The 22,854-nt window shown below is 36.5% G+C and overlaps 1 protein-coding gene across 1 annotated transcript in view; it reads right to left on the reverse strand.

Moving 5' to 3' along the window:
* Positions 1–22,854, reverse strand: part of CPS1 (carbamoyl-phosphate synthase 1) — a 133,481-nt gene that overhangs the window by 80,350 nt on the left and 30,277 nt on the right. The window contains exons 5-14 of the mRNA XM_003406084.4: positions 21,605–21,661; positions 17,623–17,715; positions 12,032–12,121; positions 10,038–10,166; positions 9,079–9,185; positions 8,087–8,225; positions 7,120–7,197; positions 5,175–5,273; positions 4,152–4,247; positions 470–659 (exon numbers count right to left, since the gene is read on the reverse strand). Of these exons, the coding sequence (XP_003406132.2) occupies positions 470–659; positions 4,152–4,247; positions 5,175–5,273; positions 7,120–7,197; positions 8,087–8,225; positions 9,079–9,185; positions 10,038–10,166; positions 12,032–12,121; positions 17,623–17,715; positions 21,605–21,661 (1,078 nt within the window). The remainder of the gene's footprint in view (positions 1–469; positions 660–4,151; positions 4,248–5,174; positions 5,274–7,119; positions 7,198–8,086; positions 8,226–9,078; positions 9,186–10,037; positions 10,167–12,031; positions 12,122–17,622; positions 17,716–21,604; positions 21,662–22,854) is intronic.

Consider the following 22,854-nt stretch of genomic DNA (forward strand, 5'->3'; position numbering starts at 1 on the left):
TAAAGAGATTCTCATTCACGATCTGAATAGTGTGAAAGCATGATAAAGAGGACAGAACAGTGAACTTAGCAGATACATGAAAGAATGGTAAAGAAACTGATCCATGTTACCATGAAAATATACGTGAAAGTAAGAGCATTCAATAAATGCTAATACTTGTTTTTCACTCATAAGGATTCTCAGGGTTTCCAAAATAAGCAGAGAAAAGCAATAGCCTGGGGTGGAGGACAGAGGCCGTAGAAACCTACTTGGCCACCCTGTGGCAATATGCTTTTTTGCCCCTCAGTTCTTCTGTGAAATAAACCAATAATATTCATCATACTTCATTTTTAGGTGGCTGTTTGCTAGCTGCTTCCTCACACACTATAAGAAAAGTTTTATGAATGCACCAAGAACAACTGTTAGATGAGTTCAAACAAGAAACAGGTGTATGGGTCAAAAATACGTAATTAAATTTCAAATAACTCACCACAGTTCAGAGCTGTCTGGCCACCCATGCCTAAAATTAATCCATCTGGCCGCTCTGCCTTGATGACCTCTGTGACAAACTGAGGGGTGATGGGAAGGAAGTAGACAGTATCTGCTTGCTTTAAGCCCACTTCATTGGTCTGGACAGAAGCAATGTTTGGGTTCATCAGGACAGTTTTGACATTTTCTTCCTGAAAGAAACAAAAGGATCAAGGTTCTGAATATATGGCATAAAAAGAGAATACTAAAAAAACCAAACCCACTGCTTTCGAGTCGATTCTGACTCTAAAGGACAGAGTAAAACCGTCCCATAGGGTTTCCAAGGCTATAAATCATTATGGAAGCAGACTGCCACATCTTTCTCCCATGGAGCAGCTGGTAGGTTCAAACTGCTGACCTTTGGTCAGTTAGCAGCTGAGCACTTTAACCACTGCACCATCAGGGCTCCCTAAGAAGAGAATAACCACGTTCAAGAAAAAACAAACCCATTGCTGTCAAGTTGATTCCGACTCATAGTGACCCTACAGGACAGAGTAGAACTGCCCCATAGAGTTTTCAAGGAGTGGCTGTTGGATTCGAACTGCTGACCTTTTGGTTAGCAGCTGTAGCTCTTAACCACTAAGCCACCAGGATTTCCAACCACATTCAAATGAAGATGTATTGAATAATAAAGCATTTACATTATTACTTGGTGGGCTGCGGCGATCAGAAATAAGACTAATGAATGAAAGTTAAAGGGAGACAAACTTTTAGTCACAGGAGAACAGAAACTGTATGAAAGTATCCACAAAAGAGACCCATGGTGAATTCCTTGTACTGGAGCTATCAAGCCTAGCTGGAGACCATTTCTACAGAATTTGATTAGAGGTCTGCAAATATTTCTTAGTTTTTTTTATATCTCAATCTACCTAAGAAGAATCAAATATGTCAAATTTATAAAATGAGTGAAACAGAAAATGGAACTAGAAATAACATAAAAGCTGCTTTGCTATCTACTGTTTGTCAGAGAACAACATAGAGAGGGCATTTAAAAGACAGGATAAGGTGTTCTCTTCTTGTTGAAAGCACTGAGAGCCTAGTGTTCATTTCCATTTTTCTAGGTTTTCATGCCTCCTGTAGTGCTTTCAGAAAAAGCATTATGCAGCTGTTTACACATATTATATATAAAAAAAGTGACCATATGGAACAAAAGTATTTATATATACATGTGTGTGTGTATATATATATATATACATACACACACACACATTTATACAAAGGTTCGTAGCCCTATCACTCTCTTAACATCTAGAGGGACCTTCAAAATAATTTTTCATGTAGGCTAGTAAGGATAATAGTTTTATAAACCAGGATGAGGGTGGCACGTGGCAAAATAATTATTATGAAATATGGCCAGATGTTTCTTATTATTTCATAGATTAGCATGTCAATTTTAAACTCCTATAAAAGTCAACAAAATATTCAGATGAAAGTATAGAAATCATCCTTGAAAGCCCTACATTTCCTTGGGGGAGGACATGAATGAAAAAAATAAATATATTTCAATGCTACTTTAAATTCAAATAGTACTTTAAGGCCTGTAATGTACTTTTTTATTAATTTATTTGATTTTTATACAAAGACTATAAGAGATATTTCCATCCTTCAGATGAAGAAATCGAGATTCAAAAATATTAAATGACTCGCCGGAGGTCATGTAGTAGACAAGTAGCAAAATTAGGATTCTAATTCAAGTTTTATGATTCAAGTCTTATGCCCTTTCCTCATCTCTCAAGACTTTAAGAAATTGTTCAGAATAAGCATATTATTATTAATGAAATATTTTTTAACAAATATATACAGATAAGCAAATGTATTTAAAATGTGGCTTGAAATTTAAATACTTGAGTCCAAAATGAGAATACATCACAAGAGAAGTTATAAAAAGTCTCACTGCTAAAGTACCAACAAACTTAAGAATATTTGTATTTTCAAGAATGTGCTATACATATATTTTTATAAATAAATTATATGAGAAAAGATCCCATAAATGCATATCACAAAAATCTGTTAAATTTAAACTTAAAAATAATTCTGAACCACTTTAACCAATCTTTAAATCTTTTTTATAATAATTGTTCTGATCACAAACATGCATCTAGTTTTTTTTACCTTCTTAGTTCATAAATTCATCTCTATAAATCTCCAAATGAATCCCAATCACACAATTAACACACAATTGCAAAAATTACCTGGTAATTCCTATTCTTCAGTTAAACTATGTAACTTAACCCAATCAATGCTAAAAAACCAAACCCATTGCCATCGAGTCGATTCTTACTCATAAAGCGCTTAAAAAATTCAAACTACAAAAATGAGAGTTAATTCTTTATAAACTACCATATAGGATAAAAATAATATGCTAGTTAAATGTACTGTAAACTCTGAACACACTTGTGTTCAGGGTGGAAATCCACTAATTTATCTATCTAAAGAGAACTTAAAACATAATACAATGAAGTAAAGAAGTATTTTGAGTGTATGTACAAAAAACTATTTGTGCACGTGTGTGTACACCCATGCATGTATAGGGAAGAACATTACAAATAAAAACAAATGGGAAGAGTAATATAATTGGGGACTATGTTCTACTCTTTTCAATAGATATCTACCAGAATAAAATACTGAAAAAAAGAACACTGGCCAACTATTTTCCATGTTTGCTGTCCTAGTCTTCTGTTGCCTTCTCTATGCTGTTCTCTTCTAGCTGGGTCTCTGGTGAACAGCACAGCCCAAGGTAAGGTCACAGAGACTCACACTGCCTCTGGATGGCCTGATTAGCATCAAGATGGGGCCTTCCAGTGAAATAGGACACCAAGGAGAAGCCAAGTTAGCGCTTCATCAGTATAGTAATATACAATAGAATTTTCCTTAAATCTTATTTTAATACAATAAGGACTGTAGAAATGCTAGAGAATTTAAAGAAACAGGGAAGATTCCTTTCCAACTTGGGTTCATATTTTCTTTTCTACTTGAAAATCCAGCCATACTATTCTGGTGTCCTATCACTAATGGGAAGGGGGTTTCCTAATGACAGTAAGAATTTCTAACGCTTCAACAAAATGCATCATTGCCCTAGCTTCCCCATTTCAGCTCAAGAGATGCCAGAAAGGTCCTGTAGAGCACGTTTCAACTACGTTAGAGCACCCAGGATGTTCCATATCCTCTCTTTCACACAAGAGACAAAGATATCTTCAAAGCTTACTGTCTCAAAAGGCTTTATATATTTTCAATATAAATAAACTGTAACTTAGATAATTTGGGAGACCAAGCGCACCTCCTTAATTTGCAGACGTGCACATTTAAGAAAGTTAACAATCTTGTCTGTGATCAAACTTCTTTTAATACAAGATGCGTAAGGAATAGTTGGAGCCCTGGTGGCACAGTGGTTAAAAACTCAGCTGCTAACCAAAAGGTCAGCTGTTCGAATCCAACAGCCACTTCTTGAAATCCTTATGGGGCAGTTCTACTCTGTCCTACAGGGTCTCTATGAGTTGGAATTGACTGGATGGCAACAGGTTAAGGAATAGTTAAAGAAAATAATTATAATGACTTTGAAAAGAGATGGGGTCATAAATCTATATTATGAAATACTAATTAGACTCATTAAAGGGAGCATATTAGCAAAAACCATAGCCTCTCACCTTCATGGCTTTTACAGCTTGAGATCCCGAGTAATCGAATTCGCCTGCCTGACCAATGGACAGACCTCCCGATCCTAGGATAAGGACTTTGGAAACCTACAAGCAATAAGTGAAAATACATTGCCTTTACTATTATGATGGTGAAAATAAGACATTTTCAACAGTGGGGGAAAAACTAAATTGTCTGTGTTTATATGATGATTTAAAACACAATGTTTTGAAAAATTTATAATATTTAGGGGAAAATACAATTTAAACATCTTTAATTTAAATGTAGTTTCCAAAGTTTTTGAAGTTTTCTAAATAAAAAATTTTTGGAAATGGTTTATATTTTATTTAAATATGAATTAATTATCTAAAATATAAATATATACATATATGTAATAATATACATTTATATGTATAAATGTATATATTTTAAAATACACTTATATTCTTCTAAAATTTTACATAACAATTGTATTTGTGTGCCCGATTTAACTATGAAGGAAATAGGTAGAACCTTACCACATTAACATACATATTCAAACAAATCAGAATTCAAGTTTTGTGATATGCTACTCCTTATCCATTTGTTCTTTAGAGGTTAAATAATATATTCAGCTCATGATGTTGAATAATAATAATTCTTGTATTTGAAACAGAAAAAAATTATATCATCTATAATGATTCTCCAGCCTTAATTGTATCTCAGGCATACACAGGACTATGGCTTATTCAGTAACAGAATGTATCAAATTCTAAACTAAATTAGACTTTAATCTTTATCAAATTATTTTATTGCAAATATTCTAGGATAAGTAAAATTTTGAAAATGTAATTTTAAATGAAAATATAAAAATTCCAGTGAACATCAAGAACAAGCCAGATAATTACATGCTAAAGTGGTGGGTGATTACAATAATTCAGTCATCTTTCACAGACATTGGTATGGTTCACATGGTTCACTTAAAAAAAAAAAATCATCACATGACAGAGAAAATCCAAAGTATATGAACAAAAATCAAGCTCACACATACTAACCTCAACTCGAGACGCAACCAGGGCCGGCTTTGGCAGAACTGACGTAATGGTGGTACCTTTCCCCTTTTTCATCAGTGAGAAAAAAGAATCAAACAGGTACTAGAAAAAATATAACCAACTAGTTAGAAGCTTCAAAACTCATAAGGTTGCCAGATAAAATAGAGGATGTTCAGTTAAATTAGAACTTCAGATAAACAATACGTAAAGTTTTTAGTATAAGTATTCCCATGCAATATTTGTTTTCGGGGTTGTTTATTTGTTTGTTTACCAAATCTAGCAAAACTAAGTATCTGCTGGTATAAGAATTAGATCAAATAAACACATCTAACTGTTCACTTCAAGTCCTATAAAAAGAACATCTTCAGCAGACAATCAGAATTTCAAATAGTGCCTTCTGTATAGCAAGAATTTTCTTGCCTCTTAACTATCATTTTATTCTTTTAAATCAAACTCTAGTTACACAAAAAACTGAAGTGATATCATCTATGCACCTTAAAGTTAAAAGTAACTGGATTTTTACATTTTTTACCAGCTCTAAAAAGATCTCTAAATATTATTCTTAAGCTTTATCATGACTTCTGTTTTGCCACTATAAAAACCAAACAAACCCATCACTGTCGAGTTGATTCCAACTCATAGCGACCCTAAAAGACAGAGTAGAACTGCCCCATAAGGTTTCCAAGGAGCGCCTGGTGGATTTGAACTGCCGAGTTTTGGGTTAACAGCCGCCACAGCACTTAACCAATACGCCACCAGGGTTTCCACCACAGATGTGAAATATTTCAGAGAAGGATATTCATTTTGCAACTAACTGGCAGGACAAAAGATGATAAAGTGATAATGGATATTATTACATATCTTAATTGGAATGTTCCTAATCTGAAGTACTGATAGAAGTTAACAAATTTAATTTTAAATAAAAAAAAACCTAGCACATATGAGATGATACATATACCAAACATTTGTTTATATGTATATATACACATACATGTATATACATTCACATATAACTGAATTTTACTTATAAGCCTCATCATGGGTAGGTAACATCATAATGATTTTGTCTATTAAGAACTAATATTTCCTAATAACATTAAAACAAGAACAAAATCCAAATGCCTGAAAAGGTAATTCAGGGATGAAGAAAAGAAGCTTACAAGGGGAAAATGCTTATTCGCCTCCTCGTTTCACCTAGATGTCTGTTCTTTTACCTAGATGTTTTTCTGTCTTTTACCTAGATGTCAATGAATTGTCAGCACTACAAAAAGAGGTCCCAGGGCATGGCAGGGGAAGAGTCACGTCAGACTCAGACTATTCCGGGTGCCGCCGAAAACTCTGTCTGCAAAGACGTGCTTGAACGTTGAACCGACAGCTCACAAAAAATTAAAAATATTTAAACTGAAAACACAACTCCTCTCAGCATTCCTTACGGTTCTTAAGCCATCTGGATCATACGTATGTGCATGCGTGCCCTCCTCCCCCATAGCCCTGCCCCTCTTCCTGCTCCTGCTGCTGTTTAGGCCCCCTTAGTGGCTACACAACCAGTTGCCACAGGGATTTTTGTGAAGTCACAGATGGGGGATTAAAATTTCCTTTCAGTTATGAGAAAGAGAGAGCAAGAGGGAATTCATTTGCATAGTACAACAATTGTAAATTTCAGAACTAAATATATTAGAATGATAATGGATTTAAATAAAAACAGCATCACATCGGGTTTCTCAAGGGCTTTCCCACTTTAAATTTTAAAAAAGGGTAGAAAATTTCTGCTATGATATTCCTGGGGAAATTTTAAGACAAAATGTATGTTACCAAACCACTCGTCTTGAAAATGTTCTGTACCAAGATTATCTGGGGTGATAAGTTTCATTTCTTAGTTTTCACATGAATATATTCCTGATAACCAAAAAAAAGAAAGCACTTAATAAGCCTCGTCTTTTGGACATACCTCAGTGTCTGTTGGCCCTGGGCTGACCTCTGGGTGGAACTGCACACCGAAGAAGGGTTTGCTTTCATGCATAATACCCTAAACGAATAAGAAACAAGAAGAAATTCCTTCTGAAACTAAGAATGTCAAGTGCAGCTCTGTATTATTTAGTGGACAATAAAGTTCAAATAAAAGACTGAGTTAAATGCTTTGAAATATTCTAGAAACCCACAATACTATTAAGTAATAGGATTGGCGACCTTAAGGACTGACATGACCATTTTGGTAGGAACAGAAAATAAGCCAGTGACGTCTCCTTAATAAAAAGCATCTGATTTGGACTTCAGCCTTTGGGACCTCTCTAGGCTCTGTTCAAAATAAACTCAAATCCTTATATCATCTCTCACTCCTAAATTACTTCTCCTAGAGTCTTCTCAAGGACTATGCTAGTCCTAAGGGAGTTCTAGAGACCCCTAGACTGGTATCTGCTACTTCAGATGCCCAAACAGATCTGGACCACTCACTACTCATTAACAATGAGTAAGAGCATAAGACAGTCATCATTTAAAAACTCAAATAGTGGGTCCTAATGAGTCAACTGGAAACCCTGGTGGCGTAGTAGTTAAGTGCTACAGCTGCTAATCAAAGGGTAGGCAGTTTGAATCCACCAGGCGCTCCTTGGAAACTCTAGGGGGCAGTTCTACTCTGTCCTACAGGGTCACTACGAGTCGGAATCGACTCGACGGCGCTGGGTTTGGTTTTTTTGTTTGTTTTTAATGAGTCAACTGATGAGAGAATAAGACAGAGAAAGATGACTTTTTAAGGAGCAGAGGGCTGTGGGAAATTACCTATAAAAGAGTGCTATCCCCCTCCCGCCTCTACACACACAAAATCCCACCTAAACAAAGGAAAGGTGAGTGTATTATAAAGTATTGAAAGCCTTGCATTTCTCGTTATCCACTGAACAGATTTACGTAGAGCAACTTACCTCATTTGTTTGATCATTGACATTTACGAAAAGTGGTTTCCAGCCAGCAGGGAGGGTGTTTTCCAGAGCATAGCCATGATTCTGAGCAGTAATGAAAGCTTGTCTATTTGTAATATTCAAAACAGGTTGGTTCTGTCCTCTGGAGAGAAAAGAAGAGAAACAGGGAGAGGAAAGGGTAGGAGAAGTATATAAACAAATTTGTTATGAAAGAGTGAATGAGAAAAGGTGATTAAAATTTGCAAATTTCGACTGCTTAGTGAAAATCAGTCTGTAAGAAAAGTCATGGATTGTTAATCCCAATAATTTTAGCAAAAAAATCAATTCAGGGGAAGCTTCGTTGTGCGTTAAATCTGGTGTCTATTAAACATCTATGACCAGTTTTAGCTAAGGGAAGTTTGCGCTCATAATAAAAAGTTAAAAGAATTATTCACTAGCTTCGCAGAAACTGATAAATATAGCGACTTATTTTATGGCAGATACCGTAATTTCAAAGCCAGAGGACATTTTTTCGGAGATAATAAAGAATGACTGCTCAGTTCTGAGTCATTTTGAATACCTTATGTGGAACAGCGGGCTGTGGGGAAAACTCAGTGTTGACTAAATTCACATCATTTGAAGCCAAGCAGTAAAACTGAAAGGTTCTGATGATGTCTCAGTTCTTAAGTCACGGTAAATTCTTAAAATGTTATCAATGCTCAGAAATCAAGCTTAAAATCAGAACAATTTCCCTTGGAATATCATTCCATTGAGTATTATAATCTCAATTTATGCCAGGGGAAGGTAAATAATGTTAAACTATACCAGAGTTAGTGTTAGAATTAGAAAAGGCTGCCTTTCAAAAATGCAATAAAGGTGGTATCTTATGATACCCTAAAATAGTTTATCTATTTATTCTAAAGAAAATGACACGTAATTCTAAGTCCACTGTGTTTAGTTACTAACAGTATTTCAGAGTTAGTGTGACCTATAAACAAAAGGCAGAACTGTCTTACCTGTTGGCCATGGGCATCTTGTAGGGTTTGGCACCAGCGGCTAGTCCTGTTATTAGATTTCCTGTACTGATTCCAAACAATGGTTCTTTGCGATCACTCTCCAAGATCTAAATCAGGGAGAATGAGAACTTTTATTAATCCAGTGGTACTGTTAAGACCCCATTAAAAAAACGGTTGCTGTCGAGCTGATTCCAACTCATAGCAGCCCTGAGGAGTGGTACCAAAACTGCTGTCTCTGAAGGAATGACAACGCAGCATTCTTGTTTTTTCCTTAATCAACATGGAAAAAAGAATAGCAAATGAGTAAAAAGTTAGCCTATGAATGTGTACCAAAACCAGACTTGTTTCTGTCGAGTCAATTTCAACTCACAGAGACCCTATAGGACAGAGTAGGACTGCCCAACAGGGTGTCCAAGACTGTAAATCTTTATGGGAGCAGACTGCCACATCATTCTGCAGAGAGGCTGTGGGTTCCAACCACCAGCTTTTTGGTTGGCATTCAGGTGTTTATCTACTGCGCCATCAGGGCTCCTCCTTATGAATACGTACATGATTGGCCAGTTCATAGCATTAGAATTCAAAGAAATGTACTTAACATTCAGAATAAACTAAATATAATTCAATATTTCTTTAGAAATGTGAAGGCCAGGGTCATGTTTCGGAACATCTATTGTCATTTTACAGTTGTAGGCAAAGATATATTTGGAGGTTTGACACCAGCTCCCTTAACACAAGGACACAATCCCAAAGTTACTTTGTCTAAAGAAAGGCTTTTTTTTTCTCTCCAATTCTCTCCTTGTTGGTTTCCTATGGAATATCTATATTGACATTGCCTCAGAGGTCACAAATTTGAGTATCAAAGATATCTGAATAAATGAATATATTACAGCCCTTTCAGCAGTATAGAGCAGACTCCCTCCACCTCACACACAGATGCACACTGCCCCCAGGCTCACTACCTTCTTGACATTCTGAATTAGTGGTTGTGCAAGAGCTGGGTTCCCAGGTCCTCCGGCAATTAAAAGTCCATCATACTCCATCTTGGTGAAATCATGATTCCAGGGAACCAAATGTACTTCAGCTCCTCGCTGAAAAAGAACCATAAGAATGATCAATTTAATAACATTTTTCTTTGCCAAAGTGTAATTTTACTGGACCTTCTCTTGACTAACCACTGTCTAAAGGGAAGAAAAAAAATAGTCCATCTCAAATAACGTTGAGCAAAAAGTTCTTTGGTGGCTTATTGTATTTTGTGTGATACAGATGAAGACAATGGTCAATAGAAAATGAAGGAAAAAAAAAAAGGGATTAAATTTTTACCCTGAAAAAATATATAACGTCCTCTTCTGCATTTCAGGAGAGGTTTCAGTGCCTAAAGGCTTCATGAGTGAACTCACAGAAGTATACAAAAAAAAAAAAATCTTCACTAGACCTGTAAAATTTAAGTTGGTCCATCTCTCATCTTTTCCAATTTTGCCTTTTTTGTCTGATCAGTACTACCTCCCTAAATTTTAATCAGTCTTCTTCCCTAGGGTTTTTTCATATTATCTAAAATATTGATATTCTGCTAGAAAAATATTAGCTCTTCTGTATAAAAATGGACGGAAACCCTTAGTGGTTAAGTGCTACGGCTGCTAACCAAAAGGTCAGCAGTTCGAATCCACCAGGTGCTATGAGTCCAAATCGACTCAATGGCAATGGGTTTGGTTTTTGTTTTTGTTTTGTTATATAAAAGTGGATAGGAAGGAGTCTTTGAGGGTTTCCCCAGGAACTTTTCTGAGACAAGAATTTGAAAGGAAGAAGTTTATTTGGGAGATTTTTCTAGGAAATACCAATAGGATGGAGGAGAAGTAACGCCATAAGATTTTCCAATCACGTGTGCATTATCAAGCAGCTACCACCACGGACTACTGGAGCTTAGCCCGTTAAGGCAGAATACTCACCGTAGAGATAGCCCACCCACAGGGCAAAAGAGCCAAACTACACATACACTGACTCTCTCTAGTAATTGGTTGAGGGCTGCGCCCAAGGATCATTAATTCCACAACATTTCCTCCTGGCCCAAATGCCCAGGTCAACCAAAGAAAGCCCTCAGGCAAAGATATGTAGATACTTGCAAGAAAAAAAAAAAAAAAATAGCATGGGCTAAAATGTAGAGCCAAAGGGGATATGGATAGGCCATTCACAGCATCTTCTACAGAATGGTCCATGTAAATTAGCGTTAATAAAACTGACAAAAATATGAAATCATGATTTGGATATTGGTGATATTCTCTAACAGAGAGAAGGTGAATTCAATAATTTCCCCAAACTCACGCTAATTTGGTGTTGGGGCAAAATATGTATGTCTGTGTGTATGTGTGTGAGAGAGAGAGAGAAAGAAAGAGGAGGAAAGAGAAAGAGAAAGAGCTCACAATTGCTTGTGGGGGAGAGGGGATTAGGGAAAATACCTAAAAAACAATACTTAAGAAAACATTATTACAGTAATTAAGCTGTCCTTAAAGAATTTTAAGGTTTAATTCTAATTAGTTATCTAAGAGTCTACAAAGTACTTGTGAAAGGGCGTACTGTATCAGAACATGATCCCTGCAAATATGTGGTACAGAATAGACGTAACCCAAATGGAAGAGCTGTTAGACTCGCTCTAGCTTTTGGTCATCTAGACCCCAAAGAAAGTGAATGTGGTATGTCACAGAACGTCGGTGAACACGTGAAAAGAGCAAGTATCACTTTCTTTCATGCTGCTGTGGCCCTTGAGGGTTTATTTTTTAACACATAATCTACATCTCTAATTTCAACAGGGATAAATGTGATAGTTGTAGATCAAAGGCAACAAGAAGAGAGGAGATAACCTGACCCTCTGAGGAATGCACAAGCTTTCTCTGAAACAGGAAATTAGCTCAACACTGACAGTATTACACACCCTCACCCCTGAGATGGAGAAATTACTTACCTTTACCAGTAGGCGGATTACATTGTTTTTTATCCCGCAGTCTACAGCCACCACTTTCGTGGGGTTTCCTTTGCCAAACACTTTGACATCCTGCCATTTTAAAAAACAGAGACTGAGATGGAAGTTCCAGCTATGAGCAACACACCAATATCATAAACACATCTGAAGATACTCTGCACTTATATTGGTAACAGACTGATGACTACTAAGGAGTGACTGACAGTTAACAATCAATTTATAAGGCAGGTACAGTAAGTGCCATGGACTGTATCTTTTTTTAATGAGAAAAAAGTATGTTGCTGTTTTATATAAAATGTTGATTATAGTAATAACAATGATCCCTAAGAAATTGGTTGTTTCCATAGTTAACAACCATATTTCCTGTGTTTTGCCTCATTAACAAACAGTAGCAATGGAATTTTCAAGTATTATTGCCTGATTCAGCACTAGACAGATGTGGTAATAGATACATCATCCTTTAAATGCCACTTTATCCTCAACTTGCAATAAAGACCGAAGAGGACAGAGTTGAATTACTATGTACTAGGCTTATGCAGTGGTTCCTAATCAGTGTGAGAGTCACAGGAATTGCTAAGGTAGTGTAGACTACTGGCCCCTTTAGGTTATGAACAATCATTTACATTTAAATGGTAGATTTCATAAGAGGATCCCAGAGCATATCATAATTGTTACCTACGGCTTAAGCACTGCTTGGAGGCAGATCCATTTTCACAGGCATTTACCCAAGAAGCAGTTCCCCAAAGTCATAAAAGGAGATATAATAAAAATGAGAGAAAGAGAGAGCACAGAAGACTGGGGGCTCGGCACTCACACTGGTGTCCGTTTCAAGAGTTAGCTGGCACATTCTGAATGCAAGACGGTTTGCCAAAGAGTTTGGATGAAAGTCACAATCTGGATATCTGAAAGAGCCTTTTACTTTAACAGAAATGTATATCTCTCCACAAAGTCTATAGAATGTGAAATCATAATTCTTAGACTGTACTTGAGAAAAAAAGTGTTAAATGAGTCTGCCATATTTTTTTTCTCCTGCTGACTATTCTGGAGAAAAAAAAAAAATACTCCAGTCTTTCCATGATTTGGGGGAATTACTGCTGAAATGTTATGGGTAATCTCTCCCCTCAGAGAATTTGAAAAAGTATAGATTTATTCTTTAACCTAGGCTTCTGCTCTAAAGCAAAGCAATACTACCCTCTGGTTGTAGCTCTATCAAATTGCAATACCAAGACAATGACGTTATCATCTGTTCCAAGAGGATTTAGCTGCTTGAAACTCACGGAATATACGTACGCCCCTGATATGAATAGACATATAATCACAGTTAAGACCATTTAGTTACACTGGCATTAAGGTACAGAGCCAGTCTTCACCATTACAGTCTTTCCCTTGGTTTGATACAGATCAAATGCATATATTGCATATATGCTCAGTTGTGCTGATCTCTGCCCAAACACACCACATACTCTCCACAAAGCATGCCAGAGGTTAATCAAGACCTCACAGAGGCTTTAATACAAGCATTTGCATTAAGGCTTTCCATGAGAAGAATATATTATACAGCATTTTTCAATCTAATTTGACCACAGAATTTTTTTTTTTGGTGGGGGGCGGACAACATCCCTCACATTTGAAGAATCCTGGTCTGGATCTCTAAGGTAGTTCTCAATTCTAAAATTCAATCATTCTAATAAGGGAAAGTAATGATAGATCTCTGTAATGCCACATCTTCATAGGAAAACACATAGAAACAAATGGAAAAGAGTTCCACATGATTTGAGTAGGCAAATCTAAGAGTTAAAAATCAGAAGTGATATTGCATATGGTGGAATCAAATTCCAAATATAGACATTGTTACATCTCTAACTTAAAATTCACTTTCTTTAACAACCCATATTTCATATGTTCCAGTGTGTCATGAATGCATGTCCATACACAATATGAACATCAAAACTTGGTATTGATTCCCAGAGATTCAAAGTCCTCGTCCCCTGTTTCCATGCAAACAGAGCCAGTTTGATCTCTTTTCCAACACCAATGTGTGTTTTCTCTGCATCTGATATGCTACTAATTAGGCTATTGTATCCCTTTCAATAATCTTTTAGTAAAAAAAAAAAAAAGCCCTGCTGCACCAAAGTCCTCACAACTGAACTCTTTGAGTTGACATTCTCCACACTCATTCTGTTTGGTGCTAAATGAAAACATGAATCATTTCACAGACGAGCAGTACCGATAAGTGGGAAAGCATTCTTTCTAAAGACCCTCAATGTGAAGGTGCTGTCACAGTGGGGAGTAGAATGCTCCATGCAACCAGAGTCAATTTTATAGTGTATCCATCATGTATTTCATCATACATTATGCTACGTCTGATCAGAAACTTAAGAATCTACATTTCACTAATGTAAAAGTTGGATGGACTGAAACAATTACAAATGTACTGAAATATTACTATGTGATAGTATGACTGTGGTTAGTAATTATTGCTAATGCATTGAAAAGCAGTATGAGATGTTGATTAAGAGGTAGAGACTGGAGCCAACCTTCCTAGATATAAGTTTCCTGGTAGATGTTCACCCTGAGAAAGTTATTTAATCTCAATCTCATTTTCATTTTTGGTGAAATGGAGATATGAGTATTATCTATTCCCATAGGATTTCAGTGAGGACTGAATAAGTTTATCAGCGTAAAATGTTTACAGTAATGCCTGGTACATAGCAAGGACTCAATATGCGTTATCTGTTTTATTTTTATTAATATAACTTATAATAGCTATTAGTAATAATCATGATTTTACATTAATAACAAAAATAATAGAACCATCAGAAATATCAACTAAAATAGAAATATGATGGCAAAAAAGAATCTACAGCTTCTTCCCAACAACTCTGACTACCAGTTACTGTCTTTGCCAATTGTTTTGTTCGTTTATTATTTAAAGCATGTACTGACAAGCACAATGGTAAGTGTTGGGGAGGCAGATAAGAAAGTTATGCCCTCTCTTCTCAAAGAACTAACTGTAGGCTAATGAGAGAAAGCATCCTTCCAAGGAGTTAAATACAATTTGATCCTTATTATAATAAAGGTATTTATAGAATAACATGGAATACAAAGGCTGAGTATTCGGAGAAGGCTTCATAGGGGAACAATGAGCTGATGCTTGAAGCTAATTACCTGAAAGTAAGAGGGGGAAAGAGAGAAGGAAAGGCATCCCAGGCAGAGAAATACAATATGCAAACATGTTGATTCTTCCAAATGTGGGTGGAAAAGGAAATAAGTTCACAGGGAGCCTTGAGGAAACTTCTTGGGTGGATGTAGTAGGATCCAAGAAATGGAGTTTTTCAAACAAACCACCACCAAAACAGAAGGCCAAATAACATCAGGTTAGAATCACCTGGGGATCTTATTAAACTCTATATTCTGATTCAGTACATCTGGGACGGAAATGCAAATTATCAACAGGGGGTCAAAGCAGAACAAACCATTTTGAAGCCCTGGGATAAGCACAGAGATCTTGGATTCACTCGAGTTCTGTTTGATGCTAGCTATGTAGCAGTGGGCTGGGTGGGCCATGTAACCTTGGGCAAGTTACATATACTTTTAAATAGATTTATTGACTAAGCCTCAGTTTCCACAGCTGTGAAATGGGTGATATTTTATAAGAATTAACTGTTCGAAAAATGTTAGCTATTATTATTTTCCCCTAAGACTACTCTGAACGGATCACGGTAACCATGAACTATCTTAGGCAAGAGAGTGTGTATGACTGTTATGCCTAGGAATAAAATTTCATGTTGAATAAATCTATTAAAAATCAAATTTTGTGTCCACAAGTACTTTTCCTTATGCTTCCTCTCCAAAGACCTCAATCACTTTTGTAGAAATAGCATTCACTTTTTAACTTTTCAAAATAGACTTCCACTATGAGACCCTTTTTTGCCCCACTCGTAATGGAACAGAAATTTGAAGACATATCTCCTACAGTGAAAATAAACCCCAAGATGGAGCCAGACCACCTCAAATGGGTTTAGAAAGGCATGCATTCTCCACATTTAAAGGACCGCCATGAGTTGGAATTGACTTGACGGCAACTAACAACATCAGCAACAAAGCACTATGGTAGCCAAATGCAGAATCCGAAGAAAATAAAATTCTGTTATATCTGCCATTTTATGCAGTAAAACCAGAGGGTAGAAATCTACCCTTTAAATTTCTAAGTGCACCAAAAATTTTTCTTTAAACAATGTTCCACCTCAATATCCCATAGGCATCTTGAACTCCCATTGAAATAATCACTGTGCTTGCCCAAATTATTGAAATCCTTAACTAAGAAAATAGGATGACCATTTACCTGGTCATATTCATCACCTCCTTCTCTCATTTCTCCAATCCACCTTGCTATCCCTTTTCCTGTTGCTACTTTACCGCTCAGTTCATGCTCTCATGAGTTCTGTCCTGATTAACTCCAATAACCCTCTGGTTATTTGTTCTTTCATCCAGTTGTACTTTGCTCCAAAATGACACCGAATGAGTTCTCAATAGTTTCCAGTACTGTTGATTGGCCAATCATACTAAATCCTCTATATCTAGGCCCAGTCAATCTCTCCAGACTTACCTTTGGCCACTCATCAATATGTGGAATTCCTTTGGCTCAGCCATACCAAACTACGCATAACTCTTCAAAACACACCATGTTGTTTCATATTCCTATGCCTCTTAACAACACATGCTGTTTCTCCTGCCTGAAACTCAGTTCCCCTAGTTCTCCATCTACCTAGCTACTACCTGTACTTTAAGTCTTAGAACAAGCCTACCTCCTCTGCAGAACCTTCCTTCAACCACTATTCCATTTTGATGCTGCCCCATGCGTGCCCTGTGGCTCCGTTGAACACACTCCAAGAAGAGTATCTATCATAGGATTTGTGCATGGTGATTTACTTGTTTTCTTCCTTACCAGGATCTACACTCCCAGAGGACAGAGAACTTAGTTCTAGACACTCATACCTACATTGATAGGTATTCAATCAAACCCAATGGACTTCTTTCTAAAATTTATTCTATACCTTCTTGCAAATGTACTCTTAATATATGTCACTTTGGGGTGACACAGTCATCATTATGAACTTTACTTTTTTAACTGAACTATAAATCTTCAGAGTATAGGAATATTTTTCGCTGCATGAAATGAGCCCAGACTCTGGTTACTGGGTCTGATTTCTACACAGTTTCAGTCTCTCAGCTTTCTAGCAGACTATTAGCTCTGACTCCTAATCATTACTATGCCCTCCAATAGCAATTTGATGCTTCTTTTATTTGATGTTGTTAAAGCCTTGAGCTGGAGAACCAGAAAGGGAAAAAAAAGCTCAAATAATAGTAAACAGCCTCTAGATCAGGGCATGAAGGTTTCCTCATAAGCAAAAGTTACTAACTTTAAATGCACTAATTTTGTGATATGTACTTTAGTTGGTATGAGATCATTTTTACCTCCGTCGAAACAAAGATTTTCATATTGCAAGAAAGGTACCATATGTCCACAGGCAATCAAATAAAAATAGCAAATACAAAGGAAAATCTCTTACCTTGGTTGAAACCTCAGCAATCAAGTTCTGCTTATTTGGGTCCACGAAATCCACAGACTGACCTTCAAATTCAATCTTCCCAAGCATGGTACCCTATCAAATTTAAAAAATAGACAGTTACAAGTGAGCTACAGTGAAGGCGTTGACAGGATAAACTCACAGGGACTTAAACAGCTGCTCCAAGACTTAGATGTCTTTATAAATAACTACTCCTATTTTTTTTTTAATCATCAGCAGCGGATCTTCACCTTCTCCAACTGGAAGGATGAAGTAATTTGCAAAGTACATTGTGGGAAATACAATCAGTATTACTAGTGCTGTGTCAGATGCCTGGGGTAGGCAAAGTCAAAAGGCACAAGAATCTGGGTCTCCAGATTCCAGGCAGGTTTGTATTGGAACGTGTAGAGTACCTATTCCTTAGTGCATATGACACATAGATATTTCATGGGAGAGGTGGACACAACAATATGTCGAGAAGAAAAAAGAAATCTAAAAATTGAAGAAAATTAGGGGAAAAAAAGGCAACATAACTCCCTTATGATACTAAAATTAATTCACACACACAAAAGAATGTAAAATCCAGGGCTTGGAACCAGTTCACTCCAGCTCATTTCCACTCCAGATATACTGAATCAATTTACATTTTAACAAGATCCCCAGGTGGTTCTTCTGTATAATTTCCTGGGAACTTGTTAGAAAAGCAAATTACCAGCAGGAGTTTGAACCAGACTGAACTGTTTCAAAGACCTGGTAAAATCCTACATAAACCATAAACTTTGAAGTGTGATGGTGAAAATGTTTATGGCTTTGGACATGTTAATGTCCAAGTGTCCCTAAGGGTAGAATTTTAAAGAATATTTAACCTTTTATGAAGTTTTCACATATTAGCCTCACTAGCTTAAACATGGTAAATGTTTATTAGCTGCATTTTGAGATTTATATACTTAACAAAGGAATATAAAACTTACTAACAAATAAAAATAAGTTAACTTTGATCTATTTGAGAAGATGGTATGTTATATATATTTAGTAATCAAGATTTTATTAAGGAAGAAAGTTAAAATAATTTATTGATTTGCCTTTCTACTAATAAATTATTACATTAAAGGACATAGAAGGAATCCTTTATCTTTTAAACTTTTTCCTTAGCAGAGAAATCACTTGTGACCAAGTGAGCGAGGGTAGAAAGTGCCACCATGTAATTCAGACATGATTGTTATATAAGCGCTATTGTTAAAACAGACTGCTGTCTCTAATGCTGGGAAAACTAACTAGAAACCATCTTTCACCTCCATAGGAGATTACTAAATTTCATGTAGGGCTTCAAACTGGTTTGTTCCAGTTCAAACCTCTGCTGAGAATTTGTATTTCTAACAAATTCCCTACTGAGAATTTACATTTCTGCCCCAGATATACTGAATCAGAATCTACATTTTACCAAGATCCCCCAAGTGATTCATATGTATGCCTTTCTGGGAACTTATTAGAAATGCAAATTCTCAGCAGGGGTTTGAACTGGAATGAACTTTTCTGAAGCCCTGAATTCATGGTGGTCTGCACTTACTTTTAGAATCCAAGCTGCAGAATCCCTGTGACTGTATTTATGAATTCCTAACTTTGGAATTTGATTCTCAGTTCTTATTTTCTTTTTCTTAAAGCATGGTGGATGAAATACAATCTTACTTTTCAACCTTAGCCTAACAGAAGTGAAAGTACACTATATTTTTAAATATGAATAAATATGAACAAGCACCTCGTAATCAAATATAGTAGGCAAAACTACTATTTAACAACCTGCGTTATGCAGATGACACAACCTTCCTTGATGAAAGTGAAGAGGACTTAAAGTATTTACTAATGAAAATCAAAGACTGCAGCCTTCAGTATGGATTACACCTCAACATAAAGAAAACAGAAATCCTCACGACTGGACTAAAAAGCAATATCATGATAAATGGAGAAAAGACTGAAGTTGTCAAGGATTTCATTTTACTTGGATCCACAATCGACACTCATGGAAGCAGCAGTCAGGAAATCAAAAGTCTCATTGCATTGGGTAAATCTGCTGCAAAGACCTCTTCAAAGTATTGAAAAGCAAAGATATCACCTTGAAGACTAAGGTGCACCTGACCCAAGCCCTGGTGTTTTCAATTGCCTCATATGCATATGAAGGCTGAGCGATGAATAAGAAAGACCGAAGAAGAATTGATGTCTTTAAATTGTGGTGTTCAAAAGTATATTGACTATATCATGGACTGCCAAAAGAGGGAACAAATCTGTCTTAGAAGAAGTACAACAAGAATGCTCCTTGGAAGCAAGGATGGCGAGGCTGTCTCACATACTTTGGATATGTTGTCAGAAAGGACCAGACCCTGGAGAAGGGCATCATGCTTGGTAAAGTACAGGGTCAATGAAAAGGAGGAAGACCCTCAATGAGATGGATCGACCCAGTGGCTGCAACAATGGGCTTAAGCATAACAATGATTGTGAGGATGGCACAGGACCGGGCACTATTTCGTTCTGTTGTGCGAAGGGTCGCTATGAGTCAGAACCCACTCGACGGCACCTAACAACAACTATTTTGTATGTGCTAAACTATTCAACCAAATATTGAAAACCTAACTGCCTTTGATAAAAGGACTGTTTACCTTAAATTGGCATATCACATGAACGAATTCCGTGTGGTCTTGTCAAGAGTTTTCTCTGATCATTAGGTCTGACTACCTTTTATTCAACCTGCCAAACATGCAGCCTTAATCAAATATCTCAATTTTATTCCTTCCCCACCCAGGTAGCCTCATCATTTTTTACTGCAACCATCACATCACTAGGTTAAGAAAATGCAAGAATTTACTAGGGATAAATAATCTTACTAGCATCTATTCTCAGAAAAGTCATGGGGGAGAAAATAAAAGCAGGGGTAGAGGGTAGAATCATTTCACAAAATCTCACTAGTTTCCTTTGGCCATGGTTATGTGTCCATGTCCTTAGTTTCAAAGCTGCTGTTTCTTCCTCTTTACTGAGATCCTGTGTCAATAAATATTCAAACAAGAAATCTACAGCAGATCTTCTTGAAGAATCTGTTTCATAGATGTACTTTCAAATTGTACCATGTATATTATTTTTTATGTAACATAATTCAGTGAGAAAACTTTCAGTGTATTTGGAGAATTTAACTAACATTTGTGAGGCAGAGGTTCTTTTTTTTTTTTTCTGATTTGAGATATGAAGTCTTCCAGTAAGGGAAACAAGAAATAGTGTCAATGTCTTATAACAAGAAGGAGCAAGCAGGTGGTGATCAAATATTCTCAGAGGAGGGGTCAGATGTTACAATGATGGGATATGAAAGCTCAGGTAAACTCTCTTTTTATCACCTTGGTCATTGGTACAACCCCAAGAAAAACAATGTCATTGAGGCAACTCGTTCTGTGTTTATCTGGCACACTCTCGAAACATAACTCACTAATTTCACAGATAACACCTTTAGGAGGAACAAGCAGATAACAGCACCAATACTGTACATTTTGGTTTCCATTCTTCAGCAAGTAGGTATTCAATTTAGACAAAAGTGTTATGCACGCAGTTACCTTCTCCACTTGTTCCACTAAAATGAGTCCTGTCACATGAGCTGAATTATAAATGCCTAGTTTTTTTTTTTTTTTTTTGGACAGAGTATTCTATTTCCCTGGGTTAGAGGTGGCTGGTACAGTGAGCACATAGCAGGCACTCAGTAAACTCCTGCCAGGGGAATTAATCTCAAAAAAAAAAAAAAAAAAAACCTCAAGGCCATCCAGTAATGAACATACCAATCAAGTATTCAGTCTTGAAAATTACGTTAGAAATACTAAAACAAAAATTACAGAGATCCACACAGCAGAAATGGCTGGATTCATTCCTTTATATATTCACAGATCCCTCAGGCCCTGAGGGGGCAAAAATATCTGTGAAGAAGCACAGATTTGGCTAAAGATGGTGATCGTACCTTATCCCGAATTATTTTAGTCAGCATTCTTGTATCCACTCCATAAATTGCTGGGACCTGCAAGAAAAAAATTGTAGTCACAGTGAAATTGGAGGAAATTAGATTCAGCATACTGTTTTCAAGCTACAAATTTAGCCTCATCTATCTTCTTGAGCAGTAAATAATTTTCCCACTCCTTCTTTCCTCTGACCCAGGGTGACTGTGTTGTCAGAACACGGTAAATTGCTTCTCCACTTTGGCACTGGAGTCTTCATACCAAGGCCCTTACTAGTAATAAAAAGTAAGAAATTCTGAACATCAATCTCCTGCTACTGCAGTTTTGTTACTTTTAACTCAGGATGTTAAATAAGCAGCAATATATACAAACATATATATACATAATGAAATCTGTGATCTTCCTAAGTGACCATATGTAAATCATACGCATATCCAAGTGTTGAGCTAAAATGTTCCTGGCATAGTATAGACACTCAACAAATATCTCTGAAGGACCTTATTGAGTAGTCAGGCAATACTAAAACTTGCCCATCCTACGAGCCGATAAGATGACACAGTTTCTTTGAGGAGATTGGTTAGAAAAAGATGTGGTATATTGAAAGAGCAATGAGTTAAGAATCCCAAAACCAGGTTCTAATTTCTACTCTGCCACCAATAACCTGAGTGATTTGTCCTCTCCTGTAATTAGAGGCAGCTGAACTGTTTCATATCTTAGACTCTTTCCTACTCTATGCTTTGGTGATCATGGAAGATTCAAAGTACATTTTAAAAAAACAAGCTAACAACGAAAGGTTTACCAATAAGGAAAGCATGGGTTAGACTTATACTAAAACTATTAGGTGGGACCTGAAGCAGCTATATAATATCATAGCAGCTATAATATCATGTGCCCTAAATAACACAAAGGAAACATTAAAACTAATAGTACCATAAAATAAGGAGTCTCCTGAATGACCGTTACAGTAATTAACTGTCTTGGTAATGGAGGTAAGTCCAGATAATGATTCAGAGAATACAGTAGTGGCCCAGGAGATGATATAGATGCCTTCTTCTCTCATTAAGATTTAGAAAGAATGAAAACCAGGAAGCCAAGATCAAGGTTTTTTGATGTGGCAGGAAGAGGCAATATTTAGCTGTAATACATAGATATTCATTGAAAAGGTAGAGCTCTTTGAGAATAATATCCTGTCAGTTACAGGCTCATCGGTAATTCAACAAAAAGCAGCTGCAGCAACACTGGAGATGAAGCAAAA

The sequence above is a fragment of the Loxodonta africana genome, chromosome 6, assembly GCF_030014295.1.
Source record: "Loxodonta africana isolate mLoxAfr1 chromosome 6, mLoxAfr1.hap2, whole genome shotgun sequence".
Lineage (NCBI taxonomy): Eukaryota > Metazoa > Chordata > Mammalia > Proboscidea > Elephantidae > Loxodonta > Loxodonta africana.